This window comes from Sus scrofa, chromosome 2 (assembly GCF_054392235.1).
Source record: "Sus scrofa isolate SSC_HxYL_T2T_F1_AM1 chromosome 2, Sscrofa_HxYL_maternal_Yorkshire_Landrace_v2.0, whole genome shotgun sequence".
NCBI lineage: Eukaryota > Metazoa > Chordata > Mammalia > Artiodactyla > Suidae > Sus > Sus scrofa.
Window position 1 is genome coordinate 11,829,672 of NC_139384.1, and position 25,329 is coordinate 11,855,000.

The 25,329-nt window shown below is 40.4% G+C and overlaps 1 protein-coding gene and 1 pseudogene across 1 annotated transcript; both read left to right on the top strand.

The window, feature by feature from the left end:
• The first annotated feature begins 3,795 nt into the window (after nucleotides 1-3,795).
• On the top strand, nucleotides 3,796-4,818 carry LOC100521428 (olfactory receptor 10V1). Its single transcript, XM_021084600.2, has one exon. The coding sequence runs from the start codon at nucleotides 3,862-3,864 to the stop codon at nucleotides 4,816-4,818; it is 957 nt and encodes a 318-aa protein (XP_020940259.2). The 5' UTR covers nucleotides 3,796-3,861.
• A 4,975-nt stretch (nucleotides 4,819-9,793) lies between these two features.
• Nucleotides 9,794-10,259, top strand: LOC100738986 (E3 ubiquitin-protein ligase RBX1 pseudogene; annotated as a pseudogene).
• Nucleotides 10,260-25,329: the final 15,070 nt, after the last annotated feature.

Genomic DNA, 25,329 nt, shown 5'->3' on the forward strand with positions numbered 1-25,329 from the left:
AACTAGTCTTGAAATACAGACACGTCAGTACTTTCAAGGCTTCTCCAGTTTAAAAAAATACCCATCTTCTCAAATGCCAAACTTATAGAAGCTGAAGAATTATAAAATGTCTACCTCTGCCACAAAAGGAACGGATAGAAAGTTCCTTCTTATTGAGAATCCAACTTATGTGTCAAAAAATTATTCTAATTACATGCAATTTTTCAGAACACATTATTGAAAGAAGAGAGATAAGCCTGTGCTTTCCTAACACAATGTCCTTCTATGACAGCCCTTAGTTGAACTTGACTTGTATTCTTTTTTTTTTTTTTTTTTTTTTTTTTTTTTTTTTTTTGCTTTTTCGGGCCACACTTGTGGCATATGGAAGTTCATAGGCTAGGGGTTGAATCAGTGCTGCATCTGCCAGCCTCCGCCACAGCCACAGCAACTCAGGATCTGAGCCGTGTCTGGAACCTACACCACAGCTCATGGTAATGCCGGATCCCCAAAACACTGAGCAAGGCCAGGGATTGAACACCCAACCTCTTGGATACTAGTCAGATTTGTTTTCACTGGGCTACAACAGGAACTCCTTAAACTGTAGTGTTTTTATTACTATATTTCTCATTCCGTTTTGAGCTTTTTCAATATTGACACGCTGTTTCATTCTCTACACATTTCCCTCTTCTCCCAGAAACTAAAGCTATGCCTTGCATAGCAATTAGTATATAGTACTTATTAAGAGTATTATAGAGTTCCCATTGTGGCTCAGCAGAAACGAACCCAACTAGTATCCATGAGGATGCAGGTTCGATCCCTGGCCTTGCTCAGTGGGTTAAGGATCTGGCGTTGCTGTGAGCTGTGGTGTAAATTGTGGATGTGGCTCAGATCTGACATGGCTGTTGCTGTGGTGTAGGCTGGCAGCTGCAGCTCCAATTCGACCCCCAGCCTGGGAACTTCCATATGCCAAGGGTGCGGCCCTACAAAAAAAAAAAAACAAAAAAACGCTATGTAAATAGCATTACATATGTAACTTATGTAATACTTATATATTACTTATATATAGATACACATGTATGTATATACATATGTATGTAAATAGTACTACGTAGTACTTATTAAAAGTATTGTGTACTCAATAAATGTTTTCAAAAATGATTTATTAAAATAAATATGGATTAAATGAGTAATTGGTGAAAGAGGAAGAAGGAATAAAAAGGAAGGAGAGATTACAAATTAGGGCCCTGAGCACTGACCTTCTTGTGGCGCTTCACCTTACAGTGAAATACTTTGTTGAGAGAGCGCAATTAGAATGAAGGGATTTTGTCTCTCTAGGACACCTATTTTACAGCCTTATAAATCCAGCACACTGCTCAGTGAGCTACACTTTATTTTAATGATAGAAGCTTAGATTTGGGTCTTCCTATTGTGGCTCATCAAATTAGAATCCCCTAGGATCCATGAGGATGTGGGTTCGATCCCTGGCCTTATTCAGTGCATTAAGGACCTGGAGTTGCTGTGAGCTGTGCTGTAGGTCACAGACGGGGCTTGGATCCCGCTGTTGTGGCGTATGCAGCTCTGATTCAACCCCTAGCCTGGGAACCTCCATATGCCACAGTGCAGCCCTAAAAAGACTGAAATGAAATGAAATCAAATGAAATGAAATAGAAAATATTTTGTCCTTTGGAATAATAAGGGAGGAGCTGATCCAAGTCAAGGTTTTATATTTGGGAAGTTCAGGGAATTATATTTTCCACTGAGTAACAACCAATCTCAGGTCGAAATTAATACTTCTAAATATTTTCTACTTAGGTGCTCAATTAGAATGAGAGGCAGTCTACATTCCTAAGGACTTGGTGATCAGCCACCAAGAAATTTCTTGGAAATCTTATGCTTTTATCCCCCCAAATTCATGCAGATCTTTTTTCTATATATACTATCTCCATGTTTACTTTTCTTTAAATGTCCAAAAATGTCCATGTTAAAATTGACTTTAAAAAGCTGTGCCACATTGATACAAGGACTTTGTCCCGGACACAGCTTTGCATCCTCTAGATCCTAGAACATATACATTCTCGTTTAAGAAGCACATGTAGATCCAAATAACCCCTACTTCCCTCCAGATACACATAAAGAATGAAGTAAGTAAAACACCTAGTTATTTGTTTGTATAGCACTATGAGCTACAGAATTTCAGAGGAAGGAGACAGAGATTTAAACTGGAGTGGCCTACTTTGGAATGGATAAGCAATGAGATCCTGCTGTATAGCACTGGGAACTATATGTGGTCACTTATGATGAAGCATGAAAATGTAAAAAAAAAAATGTGTATATGTATGTGTAACTGGGTCACCTTGCTGTGTGGTATAAAATTGACAGGACACTATAAACCATATATAAGGGAAAAAATAAAAATCATTATTAAAAAATAAAAATAAAAATAAACTGGAGTGGCCTAGAAAGACTTCACCAAAGAGCAGAACCTAAAATTTTTTAATGTGCAGGATTGGGATTAGGCCAAAGAGAGAAGGTGAGATTTCTAGCTTGAAGGAGGATAGAATTACATGAAGCAGAAAGAGGAATGATGGCTAATAGGCTAAGGAGTAGACCATTAGGTATGTAACGGGGATAACTGAAGGCCATAGTGGGATTAGCCTAAACAAGTCAGAGAGACTGGAACAACCAACAGAGGAGTGTGAAAGTTGTCATTTAATAAATAGATGTTGAGGAGTTTCCATTGTGGTGCAGCAGAAATAAATCTAACTAGGAACCATGAGGTTGCAGGTTTGATCCCTGGCCTTGCTCAGTGGGTTAAGGATCTGGCGTTGCCATGAGCTATGGGTGTAGGTCATAGACTCAGCTCGGATCTGATGTTGCTGTGGCTGTGATGTAGGCCGGCAGCTGTAGCTCCGATTGGACCCCTAGCCTGGCAACCTCCATATGCTGGGGGTACAGCCCTAAAAAGGAAAAAAAAAATTTGGAAGACATTAAAAATTTTTAAGCAGATGAATAATATGATCATGGAGAACAGGAAAAATTATAGGAAGAAAAGAAGGGAATTGGGAGATTAAATGGGAAACTATGACAAGAATCACGGTGTAAAATAACAACAGATAATCAACTATAATTTAAAAAAGAAGATAACAATAGATAGAACTGATGGGGCAGTGGGAAGGGAACAAAGCAATCAATGCGAGAAATTTCTGAAGGATGAGGTCCGTATTTAGCGACAAACTAAAGGAGTGGAAGCAAAATAAATCAATAGTCTCCAGACTTTGAACTAAATTATAGAGCTTGTAATGCAACATCACGAGGTAACTCTAACAATTTTCTTCAAATTATGACATACATCTACTTATACATTCCTAAAATTTTTTATTTCAAGTTTCACATAATGAGTTAATACCCTATTTTATCCATTTTGTAACTTCGAACTTTAGGTTGATTATTCATTAATTCATCCACAAACTCTTTCTCTATCAGACACTGTGCTAGGCACTAGAATTGAAACAAAGATCCTAAAAATCCCCACCATTGGGGGTTTCTCAGTCTTCAATACTTGGGGGTAAAGACGGAAAGGTGAGGGGTGGCAATTGTATAAATTATCTGCTCTAAAATAAATTGTGGAACTTCCCGCTGTGGCGCAGCGGGCTACGTATCCAGCGTTGCCACAGCTGTGGCATAGGTTCAGCTGCAGATCAGATTCAATCCCTGGCCCAGGAACTTCCATATGCCATGGGCGCAGCCATTAAAAAAATAATTAATTTTTTCAAATAAGATGAAAGTGTTCACATAATTGCCGGAGTATCTCAGTGAATGGAGGAGTTGGAAAAGCATCATATCCAATGAGAGATTCCTTTTCATAGGTCCAATGCGGTACCCATGGAAGAAATAAATAAAACCACAAAGATACAATTCTTCTTTCGTCCATTCTCAGAGGACCCTAAGGTACAGGTGGTGATTTTCGTGGCCTTTCTGCTGATGTACCTGACCAGTCTCAGTGGAAATGCCATAATTGCCACAATTGTCCAGATCAACCACTCCCTCCACACCCCCATGTACTTTTTCCTGGCCAACCTGGCAGTTCTGGAGATCTTCTATACATCTTCCATTGCTCCACTGGCCTTGGCAAACCTCCTTTCAATGGGCAAAACTCCTGTTTCTCTCACTGGCTGCGGCACCCAGATGTTTTTCTTTGTCTTCTTGGGTGGGGCTGATTGTGTCCTGCTTGCTGTCATGGCTTATGACCGGTTTATAGCAATCTGTTACCCTCTGCGGTACAGCGTCATCATGAGCTGGCCCTTGTGTGTGGAGTTGATGGTTGGGTCCCTGGTGCTGGGGTTCCTGCTGGCGCTGCCACTGACTATTTTAATCTTCCATCTCCCATTCTGCAAAGACAATGAAATCTACCACTTCTACTGTGACATGCCTGCAGTCATGCACTTGGCTTGTGCAGACACACACGTTCACAGGACCGCTCTGTACATCGTCAGTTTCATCGTCTTAAGCATCCCCCTTTCACTGATCTCCATCTCCTACATCTTCATTGGGACAGCTCTTTTACAGATCCGGTCAGCAGAAGGGCGCAGCCGAGCCTTCTCCACCTGCTCTTCCCACATCTTAGTGGTCCTCCTGCAGTATGGCTGCGCCAGCTTTATATACTTGTCCCCCAGGTCCAGCTACTCCCCTGAGATGGGCCGGGTGGTGTCTGTGGTCTACACTTTTATCACTGCCATTTTAAACCCTTTGATCTACAGTATGAGGAACAAGGAATTGAAAGATGCCCTAAGGAAATGCACTGAGAAAGTTCTAGGTAGGATGGTTTTAGGACTTATGTAAATCAGGACACTTCTGAGAGTGAAGTGGGACGCTATTAATAATTATGTTGGGATGATGTGCATGAACCAGGAGTGTCCCCAACAAACTGAGACATGAGCCATTATTCTAGGAGCACCGGATGAAGTGAATGCACTAATGAAATAAAGCTTTAACATGTAGGGCAACGTGATGTCCTGAGTGTGGATGGAAGAGCACCGGCATTTATTTTTTGGACATCTATTATGTACTAGGTACTTTAGCTGGGTTATCTCAGCCCATAATAAGGATCGTTGCCTTCATTTTTTAGAAAAGAAAACTAAAGTGGCTAACAAGATATATCCGGGATGAGAACCCAAGTAAGTATTCAGAAATTGAAATACTAAGCTGTCTTCACACAATGCTGATCTCCTTGTTCCAGGCTCTCTCTGCCAGTAGGAGTATATGAAATCTCATGTGAGTCTATCTCTCAAGGCTTCGCTTTCTTTATTTCTGAAGCATTGGAGCTAAAATAGAAGACACCACATGTCCCTTCCAAGGTGATAACATTATGTTCTAAATACTGGCCAAGTAGATCCTGAATGGGGGTGGGGGGAAAGAGGCTTTGCAATTAACCAAAGGAAAGCAGGCTTTTTTTTTTTTACATTTTCTCCTTTATTAACCAAAATGAAAACTCATGATTCTGTCCATAATGTTTAAAGAACACCCCAGTAGTAAAAAGGAAGTAATAATGGAGGAAAATGTTACTTCATTTAATAAGTGAAAAAACAGGAGAGGAAGAAAGTGGGCATCACTGAATTTGGATTTGGGCTTCTCAAGAATCTTTTCCATAGCATCACAGAGAGTTCCAGATTCTGCTTGCGTTTCCAAGAGAGATCACTAACTTTAAGATGCTTCATTCCTCATTGGGCAACTCCAGTTATTGAAGTACTGTATTCTCTTGAACTAAAGGCTATCTACAACTTCCTCCCACTGATCCTGTATTTACCCTCTAGTGCTTTCTTCTCCATGACAGTTCTTCACATGTATTTGGACAGATTATTTATCTTCTGTAAGTCTTTAGTCCTCTTCTCTCTAGAGCAAGTACTCCATCAAATTTTCCTTCAGGAGATTATATTCAAACCCTCTCATCATACAAGTCATTGTCTAGATTTTCTCTATCTTCATATCCTACAAATATTCACTCGGAAATAAACACAATACATTGGGATGTTCTGTTCTGAGGGACTGTTACTTTTACCTGTGAACTATATTTGTATTAATTCATCTTGGTCATTTTAATCTCATAAATATGGTAGTAGTCCACTGTGTATACACACACACACACACACACACACACACACACACACACTTCTTTATTTCTCCGTTGATGGACACTTAGACTGCTTCCATATCTTGGCTATCGTGAATAGTGCTGCTATGAATTTGGGGGTGCCTGAATCTTTTTGAATTAGTGTTTTCACTTTTTTTCAGCTACATACCTAGGAGTGGAATTGCTTGGTCTTGTGGTATTAGTAAGGATATTTTCAAACTTCCACCATAGAGAATTTAGAGAATTTGTGACTTTCACTTGCTTCAGAGTTGATGTTATCAACGTGGCTCCACTTTATTCCAATACTTCTAGAGAGGTAAATGGACAGGCATACTCTACAATTATACCCAGAAAAAACTCCTAAACAGACGCTCAGTTTTCTTGTCATCCTTTTATGGTATTGCAGCATTTAGAAGAAGAAGGAAGAGGTGTTCTATTATCCAGAGTGGAAAAGGGATTGTGAAGAAAAGGTGAGAGTCAGGAGACACCAGAAAAAAACACATCCAGCCAGGATACGGGGATAAGGCTGACAAAGGAAACCAGGATATTTGAGGAATCTCTGAGACTGTGAAAATATGGGAGGGGCTGTGGGTTATTGTGACAGGCAGCAGGGAGTGGACTGGGCATCAGAGCATCCACCATCACTTCTCTGGAAGGAACCTCGTGAGATTCAGGGTTTCTAAGGCTCTAAACTAGAAAAGTCATTTTCATCCTTCAAACCTCAGTCCCAGTAGCTGGAAAACAAGAGGATTAAACTTGTTAATATATAAGCTCTCTTCAAGCACTTTGATTCATTAAGTCTCCCACATTCTGCTTACTTCTCTCAGTGCTCTGGTCATTTCTCCTCACATTGCACAGGCTTCTGTGGTGCTCTCCAACTCTGATGGTGATGGTTTCTTAGCTGGCTCTTCATTAGCAATGAACTAGAGAACAGCATGGCCATGAACAAATGGGAGAGTAGTCACCCCTCTCTCCTCCTAAGTAGGACAGAAAGACCAAGTGCTGGGTTCTGTGGGCATCTGACCTGGGAAACACCTCCACCCTAAAGCGGTTTCATTCTGAGATCTGTGAAAGTCAAGACAGTGTCGTGCAACTCTTCATTAATGAAAAGAAATGAGTGCTCCTGGGTATACAACCAAAGACAACAAAATCACTAATTTGAAAAGATATATGCACTCAATATTCATAGCAGCACTATTTACATTGGACAAGATATGGAAACAACCTAAATGTTCATGAACAGTTGAGTGGATAAAGAAGATGTGGTATATATATATACACAATGGAATACTACTCAGCCACGAAAAGAATGAAATTTTGCCATTTGCAACAACAGAGATGGACCTAGGGAATATTATGCTTAGAAAAATAAGTCGGAGTGTCTGCTCTGGTGCAGTGGGTTAAGAACCTGACTGCAGCAGGGCGAGTCCATGTAGAGGCACAAGATCAATCCTTGGACCAGGGCAGTGGTTAAAGGATCCAGCTTTGCCACAGCTGCTTCTGGTCTGGGAACATCCATATGCCACAGGTGCAGCCATAAAAATAAATTTTTTTAAAAAGTTCCTATCATGAAGAAAGAAATTTGTAACTATGTGAGGTGACAGATGTTAATTAGATTTGTGATGATCATTTTACAAGATATACAAATATCGAATTATTATGTTTATACCTGAAACTAATACAATGTTATATGTCAATTATATGTCAATTAAAAAATTAAGAAAATTTTAAAACTAAAAGAAATGAGCAGGATAGCAGTAAGGACAGCAGATAACCAGCTGGTGTGTGTGTGTGCGTTTGTGTGTGTGTGTGTGTGTTTGTGTGTGTGTGTGTGTGTTACTTATAAACTACAAAATTAATATTCTCCATGTGTTTGACTGGTATGAGACAATTTTCTAGTCTGGAATTTACCAGTCCAGTTAGACAGCCTACCTCTAGTACTGGATGGCACTAGATGGTCTTTGCCTTTTGTGGCCAGTGTACAATTTGTAGAGGAGATGGCAACTTGGGCTGTACATAATATGTTCCAACCACAATCTGGTGAGTCTTCAAACATTTCGGAACCTAAAAAAGTGGAGTTCCCTGGTGGCCTAGCAGTTAAAGGATCTAGTGTCTTCACTGCTGTGGCTTGGGTCACTGCTGCTGGGCGTGGGTTTGCTCCATGGCCTGGGGTCTTCTGCACGTAGCCAAAAAAATAAATAAGTAAATAAACCAAAAAATGTCCAGACTCCATAGCTACTTGGGGTGTTATTTAGTTTCCACCAATCAGAGGCAATCCCTCAAGATATGAATTAAAACTGAGTAACCTGGAGTTCCCGTCGTGGCACAGTGGTTAACGAATCCGACTAGGAACCATGAGGTTGCGGGTTCGGTCCCTGCCCTTGCTCAGTGGGTTAACGATCCGGCGTTGCCGTGAGCTGTGGTGTAGGTTGCAGACACAGCTCGGATCCCGCGTTGCTGTGGCTCTGGCATAGGCCGGTGGCTACAGCTCCGATTCGACCCCTAGCCTGGGAACCTCCATATGCCGCGGGAGCGGCCCAAGAAATAGCAGCAACAACAACAAAAGACAAAAGACAAAAAAAAAAAAACAAAAACAAAAACTGAGTAACCTGTAGAACATGATGAAAGAAAGTATGAGAAAAAGAATTACATGTATATGTATGACTGAGTCACTTTGCTGTATAGCAGAAATTGGTGCAACATTGTAAATCAACTATACTTTAATTAAAAAAACAGAACAGGGAGTTCCCTTAATGGTGCAGTGGAAACAAACCCGGCTACCATCTATGAGAATTCAGGTTCAGTCCCTGGCCTCACTCAGTAGGTTAAGGATCTGGAGTTGCCGTGAGCTGTGGTGTAGGTTGCAGATGCAGCTCGGATCCCAAGTTGCTGTGGCTGTGGCATAGGCTGGCAGCTGTAGCTCCATTTCGACCCCTAGCCTGGGGACTTCCATATGCCATGGGTGCAGCTCTAAAAAGACAAAAAAAAAAAAAAAAAAAAAAAAAAAAACCCACTCAGGAAGATGCACTGTGCCCAAGGCCTAACATTCAACTCTTCTTTTGTAACTATCTTTCAGCATTCCCAGCCTCTGTCATCCTTGCTTTCAGTGACCTCAGGATGGATGTGCACAGAGACTTTCTTTATCCTTAGTAGCAAGGAGTTTTTGATTTCAGTGACCAGCTCTCAACAAAGTCTGAGTCTCCTAGAAATAAATTTCCTGGCACCCCATTTACATATCTTCCAAGATGAAATTCCAATATCATGTTATTCACACTTCACAGGATGCTTAGGGAATACTATTAATTACTGAAAGAGAGAAAGAAAAAAAGACTGAAAGGAAGGAAAGAGAGAAGGAGGGAAAGATGGAAGGAAGGAAGGGAGAGAGGGAGGAAGGAAGGAAAGAAAAGAAAGAGAGAAAGAAAAGTGGGAGAGAGGGAGGGAGGGAAGATGAAATGGAGCCTGAGTGGAAGACACTTTCTCTAGCCCTGCTCTTCAGAGGAGGCATAAAGCGTATTCTGCGTATAATGTGATATAATGAGTTACTTCTGCTCCACTTACAATGATGCTATAAGTCTTGTTACAACCATCAGTAATTCCTTCATATGTTCATTCAATGGTTATTTATTGAGCATCTACTACATGTGGCAACCTGGAATATACTGGAAGTAATAGCCAAACAACAGACCATGTGTTTCTGAAATAATGGCACCAATGGATATGGATACTCCCAGGGGCAACAAAGGCCAGAAAGAAGAGCTTTGAAGTGAAAAAGTGGAATGTAGTAGCCCTCTGGGCTTGGGATATTGTGGTTGATAATGTGCCATCTTCAGAAACCACTTTATGGATCTTTGCATAGATTGTCAAGCTAACCAAGGAGTTCCGTGGTGGCTCAGCAGGTTAAGGATCCAGTGTTGTCACTGCTGTGGCAGGACCTTCCACATGCCCTTGGCGCAACAAAAGGAAGGGAGGGAGAGAAGGAGGAAGGAAGGAAGTCAAGCTAACCAGGCATCAGCTATTTCTGAAGAGTGCAGCATTGCACTGGGAGTCTGCAGCCACTATTTTCACTCTCACTGTTCTTCCCAGTGGCTCCCAACAGGGCAGGCTGTGTCCACTGGACCACAGAGAGTAGGAATTCCAAAAATATGAGCCCTAGAAAAAGAGAAGTCTTCCAACAAGCACAAGTGTTTTGTTATTCATTTAACGACTTGCTGTCCTGTCACTTAACTATAAATTAGAATCATGTCTTTGCTGCTTTGTCTCTTCAGCTTGCTGTTCCTATAGCCATAGTGTATTCTGTGTCAAATAAAATCCACCTGGATTCGAGAAAAGATGCTGTCTCGTGTTTGTGTGAAAAAAGTGAACGTAAATAAAGAGTCCCCTCCTTCTAGGTTGGAAAGCCAGCTTTCAAAAGTGAGGTGTCTGTTTGTTAGAGCCAGAGCAAGTCCTCCTGTGAGCACAGTCACTTGGGGGCAAGGAAGCCTGGCCCCAGTCTGGTTACCGATGGCAACCTTGGGCAAGTCCCCTTTTCTGAGCATTCCTCCTCTATAAAGTGGCTGCTAAGGACTAAATGGTGTCATGTGGGCACATAAAGAGACTTTGTAAATTATAAGAACACTATCCCAAAGTTAACTATGTGATGGCATGGTGCTTTCTCTTCTTAGTTTAGAAAAGTAAGCTTGAAAAAAATCGAACATGAAATCTTGGCTAGCAGAAGAGTAACCTATGAACTCAAGTTGGAAATCGATGTCTTTTAAAATTGAGTTAGCAGGAAAATTCAAGTTTCCTTCCCCAGCATCAACCTTTGCAAATTGTTTAAAATGCCTTGTCCATGGAAGGAATGGCCAGTTCTAATACTTATTCAATGGCTTTTTTGTGGGGCGGGGGAGATGCTGTTTAGGGCTGCACCCTCGGCGTATGGAGGTTCCGAGACTAGGGGTCAAATCAGAGCTGTAGCCATTGGCCTACACCACAGCCACAGCAACGCCAGATCCGAGCCACATCTGTGACCTACACCACAGCTCATGGCAACGATGGATCCTTAATCCACCGAGCGAGGAACCTGCATCCTTATGGATCCATGGCTGTCTTTAACTGAGAGGCAGTATAGTTTACTGAAGTGGTTCTCAAAGAGGACTTCTGGGGTGGGGGGTGGTATTGGAAACCCTTTCAGAAAGTTTATGAAGTGCCTTTTCCAATTGCACAACTGTGTGAGGCCAGCTTTTCTTTACGTCCTTTCACCAAAGCAACGTATTGAAGAAGCAGAGGTAAGAATCCAGGTTCTTCTATTAAGTCAGATACAAAAGAGATTGGCAAAAATGTAAAACTCTTCTAATTTTTTGTTTTGAAGAAAAATAGCTTTTTTTTTTTTTTTGCTTTTTAGGACCACATCCGAAGCATATGGAAGTTTCCAGGCTAGGGGTCAAATCAGAGCTACAGCTGCCAGCCTATACCACCACCACAACAGAAACGGGGGATTCAAGCTGCATCTTCCACCTACACCACAGCTCATGGGAACTTAACCCACTGAGCGAGGCCAGGGATCGAACTCTCATTGTCATAGATTCCAGTGGGATTAGTTTCCACTGAGCCACATCCTGAAAAATAGTTACTTTTAGTAAAAAACATTTATGTTTAAAAAAAATACTGGGTATGCATCAGTGAATGAACAGAGAAGATCTTTGCCCTCAGGGAGTTTACAATCTAATGGGAGAGACTAGCATAAACAAAGGAGATGATTATAGACTGATAATTTCTGTAAAAGCAATCGACATGGTAATACAATAGAAAGTAATTGACCAGGGAATATCTGCTTTAGATAGGATAGTATATAAATGGCACTCAGTTTCCCCCGTTCTTAACATTTGTCAGAACTAATTAACAAATACTGACACATTATTATGAACTAAAGTTCACACTGTATTCATATTATTTTTAACCTAATATCATTTTTCTGTTCAAGAATCTACTCCAGTATACCACATAACATTTTGTTGTCATGTCTCTTTAAGTTCCTCTTGGCTGTGAAATTCTTAGACTTGTTTTTGATAACCTTGACAGCTTTGAGACGTCCTGGTCAGGTTTTCGGTTTTTTGGGTTTTTTTGTTTGTTTGTTTTTTGCTTTTTAGGGCAGCACCTGAGGCACATGGAAGTTCCCAGACTAGGGGTCAAATTGGAGCTAGAGCTGCCAGCCTACACCACAGCCACCGCAATGCAGGATCTGAGCCACATCTGTGATCTATACCATAACCCATAGTAATGCCGGATCCTTAACCCACTGAGCGAGGCCAAAGATCAAATGCGCATCTTCACTGATACTAGTTGGGTTCAGTAACACTGAGCCACAATGGGAATGTCCTGGTCAGGTATTTTGTAGAATGTCCTTCAGAGTGAATTTGTCTGACATTTAGACAAGGGGTGATGGAAGTAAAGCATCATTTTCCACACATCATGTCAAGCGAACATACTGGTGACATGACTTCACTACTGATGTTGGTTTTGATCACCTGTCAGAGGTGGTGCTTGTCAGGTTTTGCCAGTGTAAACTTCATTCTCTTTCTTCCCTTTCCATTCTGTATCTTTGGAAGAAAGTTGCCATATTCAGTTTATACTTAAGGAGTAAGGAGCTATTCTCTCCAAGATTGCGGGGGAAGTATCTGCTATATGGAATTCTACTGTATGGGAGAATTCCTGTTTTCCTCCTTTAATTTTATTCAATACTGTGCTTATAACAGCATCTAACCATGAATATTTATTTTGTCCTTTAGGTCATAATCCATTTCTTTCTTTCTTTCTTTCTTTCTTTCTTTCTTTCTTTCTTTCTTTCTTTCTTTCTTTCTTTCTTTCTTTCTTTCCTCCTTCCTTTCTTTTTTCCTTCCTTCCTTCCTTCTATCCTTCCTTCTTTCTTTCCTTCCTTCCTTCCTTCCTTTCTTTCCTTCTTTTTTAATGGCTGCACCTGAGACATATGGAAGTTCCTGGGGCAGGGGTTGAATCTGAGCTGCAGCTGAGATCTGAACTGAAGCTAAGACCAGTGTCATAGCTGTGGCAACACTGGATCCTTTAACCCACCACACTGGCCTGGGATTGAACTGGCACCATCACAGAGACAAGCTGGATCATTAACCCACTTCGCCACAGTGGGAAATCCCTGTTTATTTCTTTACACCGTGAATATTTTTTTATTACAGGTAAGAAGAAAGGGAAGATAAAAGAAAGGAATGGGACAATGGGAAACAGTAGGAAGCAAAAAAAAAAGAGATGAATAATAATTAAGAGACTTCCTTTTCTAGGCTCCATACGTCCATTTCAGAGAAGATATACAGGTCAAAAATTAAACCAAGTTTTCGGGCACTGAGTTCCTCCCATCTCTCTTCTGATTTCATCCCATACCCAACATCAGCTATTATATGAGACCTTGAGCACTAAGGATGGAAAAAGACCTGCTCCTTTCTTTAAGGAGCTTACAGTCTGGTGGGGATAACAAATATAATAACAAATCACCAAGATTTGGCAACCACAAGTCTATTCTTCAAGTCCATGATTTTCTTTTCTGTGGAAAGGTTTATTTGTGCCATATATTAGATTCCAGATATAAGTGATATCATATGGTATTTGTCTTTCTCTTGCCAAAAGGGAGGGGGAGGGAATGGAATGGATTAGGAACTTGGAGTTAATAGATGCAGACTATTGCCTTTGGAATGGACAGGCACTGAGATCCTGCTGTGTAGCACAGGGAACTATGTCTAGTCATTTATGATGGAGCATGGTAATGTGAGAAAAAAAATGTACACTTGTATGTGTAACTGGGTTACCATGCTGTACAGTAGAAAACTGACAGAACACTGTAAACCAGCTATAATGAAAAAAATAAAAATCATAAAAAAGAAAAAGATACATGAATCCCTATGTTTATTGCAGCACTATTCACAATAGCCAAGACATGGAAATAATGTAAATGACCAATGACAGATGAATGGATTAAGAAGATGTGGTACATATACACAATGGAATACTACTCAGTCATTAAAAAGAATAATGCCATTTGAAGCAACATGGATGGAACTAGAGACTCTCATACTAAGTGAAGTAAGTCATAAGGAGAAAGACAAATACCATATGATATCACTTATATCTGGAATCTAAGATACGGCACAAATGAACCTATCTACAGAAAAGAAATAAACTGACAGACATAGAGAACAGACTTATGGTTGCCAAGAGGGAGGGGGAGGGCCTGGAAGGGACTGGGAGTTTGGGGTTAGTAGATGCAAACTATTGCATATGGAATGGATATGTAATGAGATGCTGGTGTATAGCCCAAGAAACTGTACCTGATCACTTGTGATGGAACATGATGGAGGATAATGTGAAAAAAAGGAATGTGTATGTATTTTATATCTATAAAATAAAACTGGGTTACTTTGCTATACAGCAGAAATTGACAGAACACTGTAAATCAACTGTAATAAAAAATTTTTTAATTAAAAAAAAACTGCCAAGATTTGATGCAAGGAAAGCTAAACTAAAATATGCATGAAATGCTGTGAGAAGCATGGTGGGGGTGAATTTCAGTCTGGGTAGCCAAGCAAACCTTCACAGATGATGCGACATAGAAGCATTTGAGGAAGGACAAGGTGGTGTTTCCCAGAAAAAGAACTGGAGACGGGAGCACTCCAGAGAGAGAGATTGACATTTGGATGCTGTGAAGAATTAATAGAGTTGTTTATTTCACCATAAACAGGGGAGAAAAGTATATTTATTTTCTCAGGCATCAAGATTATAAGAAATAGGAGTTCCCATCATGGCTCAGTGGTTAACGAATCTGACTAGGAACCATAAGACTGCAGGTTCGATCCCTGGCCTCGCTCAGTGGGTTAAGGATCCGGCGTTGCTGTGAGCTTGAAGGTGTAGGTCGAAGAAGCGGCTCAGATCCCAAGTTGCTGTGGCTCTGGCGTAGGTTGGCGGCTACAGCTCTGATTAGACCCCTAGCCTGGGAACCTCCCTATGCCACGGGTGTGGCCCTAGAAAAGACAAAAAAAAAATATATATATATATATATATATGAAATAAAATAACCAAGATACTGGGGCTTTGTAAGACAGGAGAGAGAGGGAAAAGAATATAAGTTGTGCAGTCTTAAAAATGAGTTGTGCCAATGCAAGAAACAAGAAAATATCTCTAAAAAAAAAAAAAGAAAATATCTCTGAACTAGTAACCCCCATATTTGAGAACTGGCATCCCTTATTTAGATGTGTGCTGAATCTTTGTTTCTAGTTACTGTCTGAGGTCTCTTTGTTGGAGTTAATTCAGTACAAATTCAGCTTTATTCTTGAGACTGATGATTGTGCCTGAAGGTCACACAGTGTCATTTGAGAATTATTAAAACATGCCCACATATATGTCCCTAAAGGTTCTAACTTCATTGACTAAGGCTCAGGGTAATGAATCCAGGGAGTGAATAATTACCGAGCTGAGGCCCTGGTCTCCTGACAAATCTCCCGCACCAGTGTCAACCTTCAAACCTCCAGCCTTTGTTTCTGGTTCTTGTCCAGGTTTTGAAACTAATTATTTCTTTTGTTTACTTAAAAAAAAAAATTACCCATGGCCTTTGGTTATTCCCTTTACCAGCTTCACTCATGAGGATAAGTAAAAACAGGCAAAGCTTCCAGATGACTCACCTCTTTGACCGTCCAAGTAGAGACTTTGTATGCACACAGGACTTTTGTATATGCAAAGCTCTTCCTATCATTTTTACCCTTTTAACAGAACTTATATTAAATGGACATTATAATACACATTTGACAAGTATCACATGATATCGCTTATATGTGGAATCTTAAAAAAAAAAAGGGGGATACAAATGAATTTATATGCAAAACAATACAGACCCACAGACACAGAAAACAAATGCATGGCTACCAAAGGGGAAAAGGGGAGAGGGATAAATTAGAAGTTTGGAATTAACAGATACACACTACTATATATGAAATAGATAACCAACAAGGGCCCACTGTATAGCATAGGAAATTATACTCAGCATTTTGTAATATCTATAAAGGGAAAAGAACCTGAAAAAGAATATATATAAATACGTATGCATATGTGTATTTATGTGTATATATGCACATAACTGGATCACTTTTCTGTACACCTGAAACCAACACACTGTAAATAAACTAGACTTCAATTTTCTTTTTTCTTTTTTGGGCCACAGCCGCAGCATATGGAGGTTCCCAGGCTAGGAGTCTAATCAGAGCTACAGCTGCTGGCCACAGCCACAGCAACACCAGATCCAAGCCACATCTGCAACCTACACCACAGCTCAGGGCAACACTGGATCTTTAACCGACTGAGCAGGGCCAAGGATTGAACCCACAACCTCATGGTTTCTAGTTGGATTCGTTTCCACTGTGCCACGATGGGAACTCCAATTTTTAAAATTGTTTTAACACATTGGCCAAAAAAAAAAAAAATACATATCCCTCAAATTGAGAAATGGAGCATCAAGACACTTAAGGGATTTGCCCAAGGTCACCCTGCTAGTAAGGGACAGGAGCAGAACTTCTACTTAAATGTTCTGACTAAGTCCACCGCACACTGAAGGTAGCAAGTTCCCCAAATGACGCTTTGGAATGTTATGTGGTTCTAAATATGAAGCTCCATGACCTACTCTCTCATCTGCTTTATGAAAACTTGGATTCCACATTTTAACTGGTCCATTTCCTCTCAATAGATTTGCAGAGGTTTGCATGAATTTCAACCCAGGAGCCAGGAAACAAATCAACCTAAAAACTATAAGCAAATGCTGGCATTTTGCCATCAACTGTTCATCATACATAGAGGACCCTTGAAGATCACCTAACCCAACCTTCAAATTTTTACCAAAAAAAAAAAAAAAGAGCGAGAAGGACTCTCAGAAGGTTACAAGGCTAGTTAGTGGCAACACCAGACCTAAAACCCAAGTCCACCTGGTCATCAGCCCATTATCCTTTGCAACTGACCACATGAAACAAAAGAGCAAGAAAATTTCCCACAGCCTGCTGTCTAGAACATGCTATCATGGCTACCGACCTTCAGCTTCCAGCTAGGAATGTGGTTCCAGAAATATTAGGAATATTTTGCTATTGTATAGCAAGTTTCCATTTACAAAATGTTTTCCTATGCACTTGACCCTCAAGACCAAAATGTTCCTAGTTTCTATTATATTATCTTCATTTCTCAAATGAGGAGTACACTGTGAGTTTGAGTGATTTGCCCAAGGTCCTCTGATGGCAAGTATATTGCTCTTTCTAATTTTCATGTTTCCTTTTCAGTAAACTAGCATTAGGAATAGTAGGGAAGATTGCATATCCAAATAGGTAAACTGCCTTGCCGCAGAATTTAAGTCTTTGTTTAAATTTAAATTTGACATCATTAGTTTCATTACAAAAGTAATTCATAATTATTAGAGTGTTTAAATGATATAAATTAAAAGTTCTTAAAAATCACACTTATTCCCACTGTTAAAGAACAAATGTTATTAACCTTTTGTTAAATTTCCATTTGTTCTCTTGGATAGCATGTTTGTTAAAACCTTGTAATAATATCCTTTTTTTTAACGCAGTTACATTCATTTGCTATGTAATTACAAAACTGTGGATGGCATAGTTTTGGTGTTTGTTTATTTTTATTTTTGTCTTTTTTAGGGCCATACCCACGGCATATGGAGGTTCCCAGGATAGGGGTCAAATTGGAGCTGTAGCCGCTGGCCTACACCACAGCTCACAGCAATGCCAGATCCTTAACCCACTGAGCAAGGCCAGGGATCAAACCTGCATCCTCATGGATGCTAGTCGGGTGCGTTAACTGCTGAGCCACAATGGGAACTCCTGTTTTAAATATTTCTTAGAGATAGATCCTAAAGTGTGTAATATCTAGAGGTTAAAATAACCCAACGAGGGGAGTGAATGGAAAGATAGGTAAAAGAAAGGTAGCCAGACTTGATGCTTGTTGAAGCTGAGTGATAGGCGCCTGGAGGTTCACTGAATTCTTGATATTTGGGTATTTTAACATTAAGGCGTTCCCACTGTAGTACAGAGCATTAAGGATCCTGCATTGTCTCTGCAGTGGCTCAGGTCGCTGCCGAGGCATGGGTTTGATCCCTGGCATCGTGCAGTGGCTTAAGGATCCAATGTTGCTACAGCTGTGGCGTAGGTCACAGCTATGGTCAGATTCAGTCCCTAGCCTGGGAAGTGCCATATGCTGAGAGTGTGGCAGAAGAAGAAGAAGGAGGAGAAGGAAGAGGAGAAGGAGAGGGAGGAGGGGGAGGAGGAGAAGGAGAAGAAAAAGAAGAAGAGAAAGAAGAAGAAGCGGAAGAAGAAAGAAAAGAAAAAGATCTCATCATGTGATTGTAAAAGTGTGTCCCAGATTTGGATTGCTGTTCACAATTCTTTACTCTCTCCCTCAGTGGGAACCTGGCAGATTAAACTGGCCCAATTCATTGACAGTGGTCTTAGTTATGTGATTCTCTGACCACTGGAATGTTAGCAGACATTATGGAGCACAGAGTTCAGACATGCTTGCTTAGTTTGACTAAGCCCCTTACCTTTCTGTATCACAATGAGAAAACTATGCTCCAGGAAGCATGACTCTTCAGTTTGGTCCCAAAACAAGACATGTGCTGCAGATCTGAACACAATCTGAAGTCTGAAGCCAAGTCTATCCATTCTGCAGCCTGAAGCAGAGCTCTCCAGGCTGGCACAGAATCACGTGCACAAACAATGTTTTAAAATAAGTAAATAAATAAAAACATGCTCATAAGTCACTAGGTTTGGGGTCAATTTGCTGTACAACATCTTTGCAGCAATAGTGGATTAATACAGAGTCCAACCATTCTCTCCAAACTAAATATTTTAGGTATTTCCAATTTTTTTAGTAATACAAATAATGAACATGTTTTTGTACATAAAACTTCTCTACTATTTCTGCTCATTAAGTTCAGATACGATGTGATGATGCTGTTTTTATAGGTAGGTTAAGAAAGTTCTATCCCTGGATATTTTTCTAAACAGGAAAATTATGCAAAGAATGAAAAAGATTGTAAATATAGTTTTTTGTTTTCTTTCTTGACATTTGAAAAGACTCTTTCCTGTTTCTCACGGAACTTGCTAAAACTAGCTCATCTGCTATTTTTCTCAAATTCTGTCTCTTTCCTCTCCAAATCCCAAGAACAAAAGAGGCCTGACTGTGTAGTTGTAGCAATACAAGGGTGGGTGGGCAAACAAAAGGGCTCTCTAGTTTGATTTTCCAGGTAGTCACCTTTTTTTTTGGCCTCACTTGAGGCATGTGGAAGTTCCAGGACCAGGGATCAAACCCTGGACAGGGTAACCAGAGGCACAGCAGTGACAATACTAGATCCTTAACCCACTGAACCACCAGGGATTTCCAGAGACTGATGGATTGATGGATGGGTGTTGTATGTTCAGTTTATAAAAACTGGAACTGAATTGGTGAATCCCAACTAGATGCATTATTCATCTGGAACATTCAGGAATGTGTGGCTAATTGTTAAATGAGCCAAAAGGTATTATGGGATCTATGGGCAAAAGAATCCAGTGCCCAATGTTGCAACAACTTGTGAATAATTATTTGAAGAAAAACTCTGTGACCTCCTCTGAGTCATCACTCTGGTGAGAATTCTTCTTGTTCTTATGAAAATTCCAGCTATGTTTTGTTATTGTATCTAAAATAAGGAGGATGTAAAGGAGGGGAAGGAGACGAGGGCAGGGAAAGAGGAAGAGGGAGGGGAAATGAGAGAAGGTGGAGTTGTTTTTTCTGGAGGTCAGGGAAATTATACATATTCTTTCAACACTGAATACAATCTTTGCTAGGGAAGAAGTAGAAGAAAGAGAACAAAGAGAGAGGATAAGAGGGTGGAGGAGGAGATGAAGAAAAAGAAGGGAAAATTGAAGGAGCTGTTCCTGGAGGTTAGGGTTAGGGTTAGGGGCCAACTCTGTGTGTGTGTGTGTGTGTGTGTGTGTGTGTGTGTGTGTGTGTGTGTGTGTGTGTGTGTGTGTCTGCGTGCATGTGTGCACGCGTGGGCAACACTATCTAACACATAATTGCTAGACAAAAATGGTACCTCATAGAGGTTTCTGCCCGGCTTCTCACTTATTCTAATTAGTGATATATATGCACCTAGAACCAGGTGGGTTCCTCCGCAGATTACAGCAGTGATCCTCAAAGTACAATTCCCAAGGCCAGGAGCAGACCTGGAAACCTTTACAAATGAAAATTCTCAAGCTCCACCCCCCCACAACCCCAGAGCTACTTAATCAGAGACAGGAGAAGGTGGGGTCCAGCAACCTGAGTTTTAACAAGCCTTCCTTGTGATTCTGAAACACAATAAAGTTTTAAGATCCACTGCTCTAGAAAGTGGTCCAGCTGGGGTGTGATCAGCTTTCACAACTCTCCCCAACTCTTTACCACCTGTTTCCCATCCTCACTCTCTTCCGGGAGATTGGAGCTGGCATGGTTACTATCACAAGTCTCAATAATTTCTCTTGTCATTAGATTTAAAGGATAGAAAGTTTTCTTACTACCACCACCCCTTTATGTCATGGTTTAACGTCAGTTCCACTTTTCAAGCCTTTGGTTCTCTATTTTTTGTTTTTTTTTTTCTTTTTCTTTTTAGGGCTGCACCCGTGGCATATGGAAGTTCCCAGGCTAGGGATCTAATCAGAGCTGAAGCTGCGGCCTAAGCCACAGCCATGGTAACACTGGATCCAAGCCACATATGCAACCTACACCACAGCTCACGGCAACGCCAAAGACTTAACCCACTGAGTGAGGCCAGGGATCAAACCCGAATCCTCACAGAGACAATATCAGGTCCTTAACCCACTAAGCCACAACAGGAACTCCCTCTTTTTATTCTCTCTCTCTTTTTTGTTTTTTCACCACACCTGCAGCATGCAGAAGTTCCTGGGTCAGGGATTGAACCTTCACAATAGCAGTGACCAGAGCCACTGTAGTGACAACATCGGATACTTAACCCACTGAGCCACACAGGAACTTTTCAAAGCCTTTGATGTGAGATTCAGATCATTCCACATGTGCTCTACCCAGTGACCAGTCTGACAAGTGATTTATCTCTGAGTTCAGTTCTCAAAGTCTTTAGTACACTGTGTGGATTCATTTCCACTCATTAGTGGCTCAGGAAGGAAGCCCAGGAGTTCGTAAACAATCTTATCAGCTCATTTTCCCAAGCTCCTCCCTCTCTGAAATCTCCCTGGTCCTTTCCAGGTCCCTGATGTTCTTCTATTTGGTCCGAAGACTCAGGCTTTATTTACTCTACACGGAGGGGAATTTCCCTTGACAGCACCCTCTCAGTCCAAGCAGCTGGAACACAGGGACAAAGGGAAAAAAATCCACAGGGGTTCACCCTACCTTCTAGGGACAAGTCCTTCGACTGAAGAACATCCGCTCCCTTGGAGTTTAGATGCCTGTGGGTCCCATCGCTGCCATCACCACCACCCGCAGCTCCTGTCTCACTGCTCAGGTCTGGGCTAGTTTCTCTTGGAGCCCAGTCTCTCCATGGTGACACCCACTTCTGGATTTCAAGCTGCCTTGGGTCCAGGCCAAGGAATACTGGAGAGGGAACAAAATGGGGTAAACCCACCACTAGTTCAGTTGTGCTTAATTCTGGTCTTCTTCCCCAAACTGCCTGCTGCTATTTGCTTTCCAGAGTCCTCAGGTGGCTGTCCTTGCTTTTTGTCCAGGGTTGATTGCAACATTCAATGGGAGGGACAGGGTAAATGATGCTTACTTTATTTTACCCAGAACCAGAACAAATCTAGATGTTCCTCTTTTACTGAAAAGCTCTCTATCCATAATTTCTTTTCAGTTTTTGTTTTACATCCTGGGGTCTCACACAATGATTATTATTCTTCCTCCTGAAAGTCCCTGGATCTTCAAGTTTCCTGTTATCAAAGCTAAATTGAAAGTGCCGTAGTTTTATAAAACTTATATTTCTTATTTTATGGTAAATGAAGTCCAATCGCAGATTGACGTTGTAGGTACAATTAGTAGGGTATCCAACTTTAGTTGTGTTGCTCTCCTTTGAATTTGAAAAGTGGACATCGCACAAAATCTGTTTTCCATCATGAGATAATACCAGGATTGGCAGAACCCCTATATCTGGAGATAATCATTGTCCCCCCCATACCCCAAAATCTGCTTCTTACATTGGTTTAGAGAAGAAACCCAAGAACATCCAACATGGTCTCAGTCTTTCTCCACATAAGTTCTGCAGCAGTTCCAGTTTCTGGTTCCTGGTCTCCTAGAGAAAAAGGTAGTTTGCAATCTTTATGGCTTTTGGCAACTCTATATTGACCTTATATTGACTTTTATGCCTACTGGAAGCTTCAGTGGCTCTGAGCTCCTGGATATCCAATTCTGAACTCTGATTTGTTCAATTTGCCTGAAACATGTGTACTAATAGTTTTTGATCTAATTCATATTATAATTTTTTTGGCCACACCCATGGTATATGGTAGTTCCCAGGCCAGGGATAGAACCTGTGCCACAGCAGTGGCCCCAGGCCAGGGATAGAACCTGTGCCACAGCAGTGGCCCAAGCCTCTTCAGTGACAATGCTGTATCTTTAACCTGAAGAGCCACCAGGGAACTCCATAATTCTTAACTGTAATGTGATGTGTTCATCTTTGGCTCTTCAGCAGCACCTCTACCTAATCTCCCCAGGTTTTCCTTATCATTCCATATGCTCTCATTAACTGAGGCCATTTTCCCATGAAGTTTATTTCTTTTAAAATCTCTCCTCTCACTAAAAGCAGTCCCCAGTTTTTTCTTTTTCAAAGTTTGCTCCTTTGAGTGACAGTTCCTCTAGGTTCCTGTTTGTTGTCTCCACTTTTCAGGTCAGTTGCAAACTCTAATGCTAACATAATATCTAGCACAATGAAAACACTCAAAGCCAGTATTTGTTGAACAAAAATCTACTGTGATTCTCAGGAATGATCAAGACTTTCCAGTCTAAAGTAGCTCTTCCCATATTGTCAGACCCTCTTTGATGTCTCGGTATTTATATGCCCAAGAAGATGGATTTAAGTTAACAAATATCTATTAACCACATACGCAGATTAAAAAAAAAAAAAGCTCAACATTGTGTTTGACTTTAATCAGCTATGTAGTATAATAAATTTTTTAGGTATGTAATTACCTATAAGATAGAATGCCAATAAGAAAGGTTGATGGAAGTTGAAGAAAAACCTGTTCCTAATTATGCTATTAGGAGAGACTTTCTGGAGAAAGTACCTCTTTAAATAAGAACTTTAGGATAGGAGTTTGACAGGAAGTGCCCAGGGGACATGTTCTAGTAGGATGGAATGAGATGAGCAAAGGCATGGAAATGGGAAAGAATAGGACTATTTAAGAAACCGCTTGACTAGAATACAGAACAAAATTGGAATTCTACCGCAAAATCAAATGGAATATAAGAAGCAAGAAAAGAATTTACAAAGGGTCTTGAATGGCAAGTAGGGATTTTTGTTTTTAAACAACAGGGATAACAGTGAGCCACAAAGCAGAAAAATAACGTAAACGATTAATATTTAATATATGTGTCAGAATATGGAGAGATTTTACAATTGGATCGTAGAAGATACCATTTGTTGATGGCATACAATGTAATAAACATTCGTACTAGATGCATAAGTAAGCTATTTTTTCTTTTTTTGTCGGCTAAAAAGAGCTTACTCCAGATAAAAGTAATTTGAGTGGATGCAATCTATGGCAATTGTATAAATTTGAATGGAATACATAGTAGATTGAAAGAGAAGATCCCTACAATATTCTAGACCATTTTATAGTGAACATTGTAGTAAAACTCTCTTTTTTACCACTGAACTTTTACATCAGCCAGGAGACAAAACAAACATTTTTCAATTCCGACAAAATCCTAGAACATATTGAAGGCACATTTACCAAATGCAAATTCAGAACTACTGTCAAATATGTAATAGAAAAGGTAATCTTGCTTCCGCACCTCTAAAAACACAGAAAAGGCAATAAGCAATGCTTTTAGAAGATGATTGACGATGTCAAGAGAATACAGTTTCTAGAACACAAGCCAATAATAGACTTTTTTTTTTTAAATGACTGCACCCATGGCACATGGAAGTTCCCAGGCCAGAGACTAAATCTGAGCCTCAGCTGCCACCTATGCTGCAGCTGCAGCAATGCTGGATAAGATATACTTTAGAAATGGTCTTTTAAATTCACTTTTCCAACATAATTTGGCATATTTCATGTATATTAATCTTTTAGGCAATATGAGATGAGGCAGGCACTATTAAAATGCATTATACATAAAGCAAGAACAAATAACTTCTTTCAAAACAAACCAGCGATGTTAAATTTCTCAGAGCCTCTGAACCTTATGGCAACTTTGCCATACTAGAAAGGTAAAAGAAAAAAAAAAAAGGAGCAAATTCATTTCAACTGTAAACTGTGACTCCCACAATCAGTTCATCTCTTATCTAAAAATGTAGTTTCTAAGGATCTAGTTGGAGCTACAGCTGCTGGCCTACACCACAGCCACAGCAATGCCAGATCCAAGCCACGTCTGCAACCTATACCACAGCTCAGGGCAACACCGGATCCTTAACCAACTGAGCGAGGCCAGGGATCAGACCCGGAACCTCAGGGGTCCTGGTCAGATTCGTTTCTACTGCACCATGATGGGAACGCCTAAAATATAGTTTCAAATCAATTTACTGTTTTTCTCTAGTAGATACAGCAATATTATCTTTCAAAGAAAAGTTTATACTACTAAGAGAACTTTGTGGTCTTTTCAGAATCCTAGCTGACATGTGTAAGTTAAAGAATTACATAAAAGAGTGAACCACTATAGACATAAATAAAAATTCATGATTGAAATTAAGTGATGAAAGTAATAAAGAACGTGATGCTGAAGTAAATTCAGTACATGAGGAATTAGAACCTTAAATACTTTTCTAAACTCTAGTATAAAATTTTTGTTTTAGGGAGTTCCCATTGTGGCTCATCAGGTTAAGAATCTGATTAGTTTGGGTTGCGATGATCGTTGTACAACTATAAATGTAATAAAATTCATTGAGAAATTTAAAAAAAAGAATCTGGGAGTTCCCATCATGGCGCAGCAGAAACGAATCCAACTAGGAACCATGAGGTGGTCGGATTCAATCCCTGGCC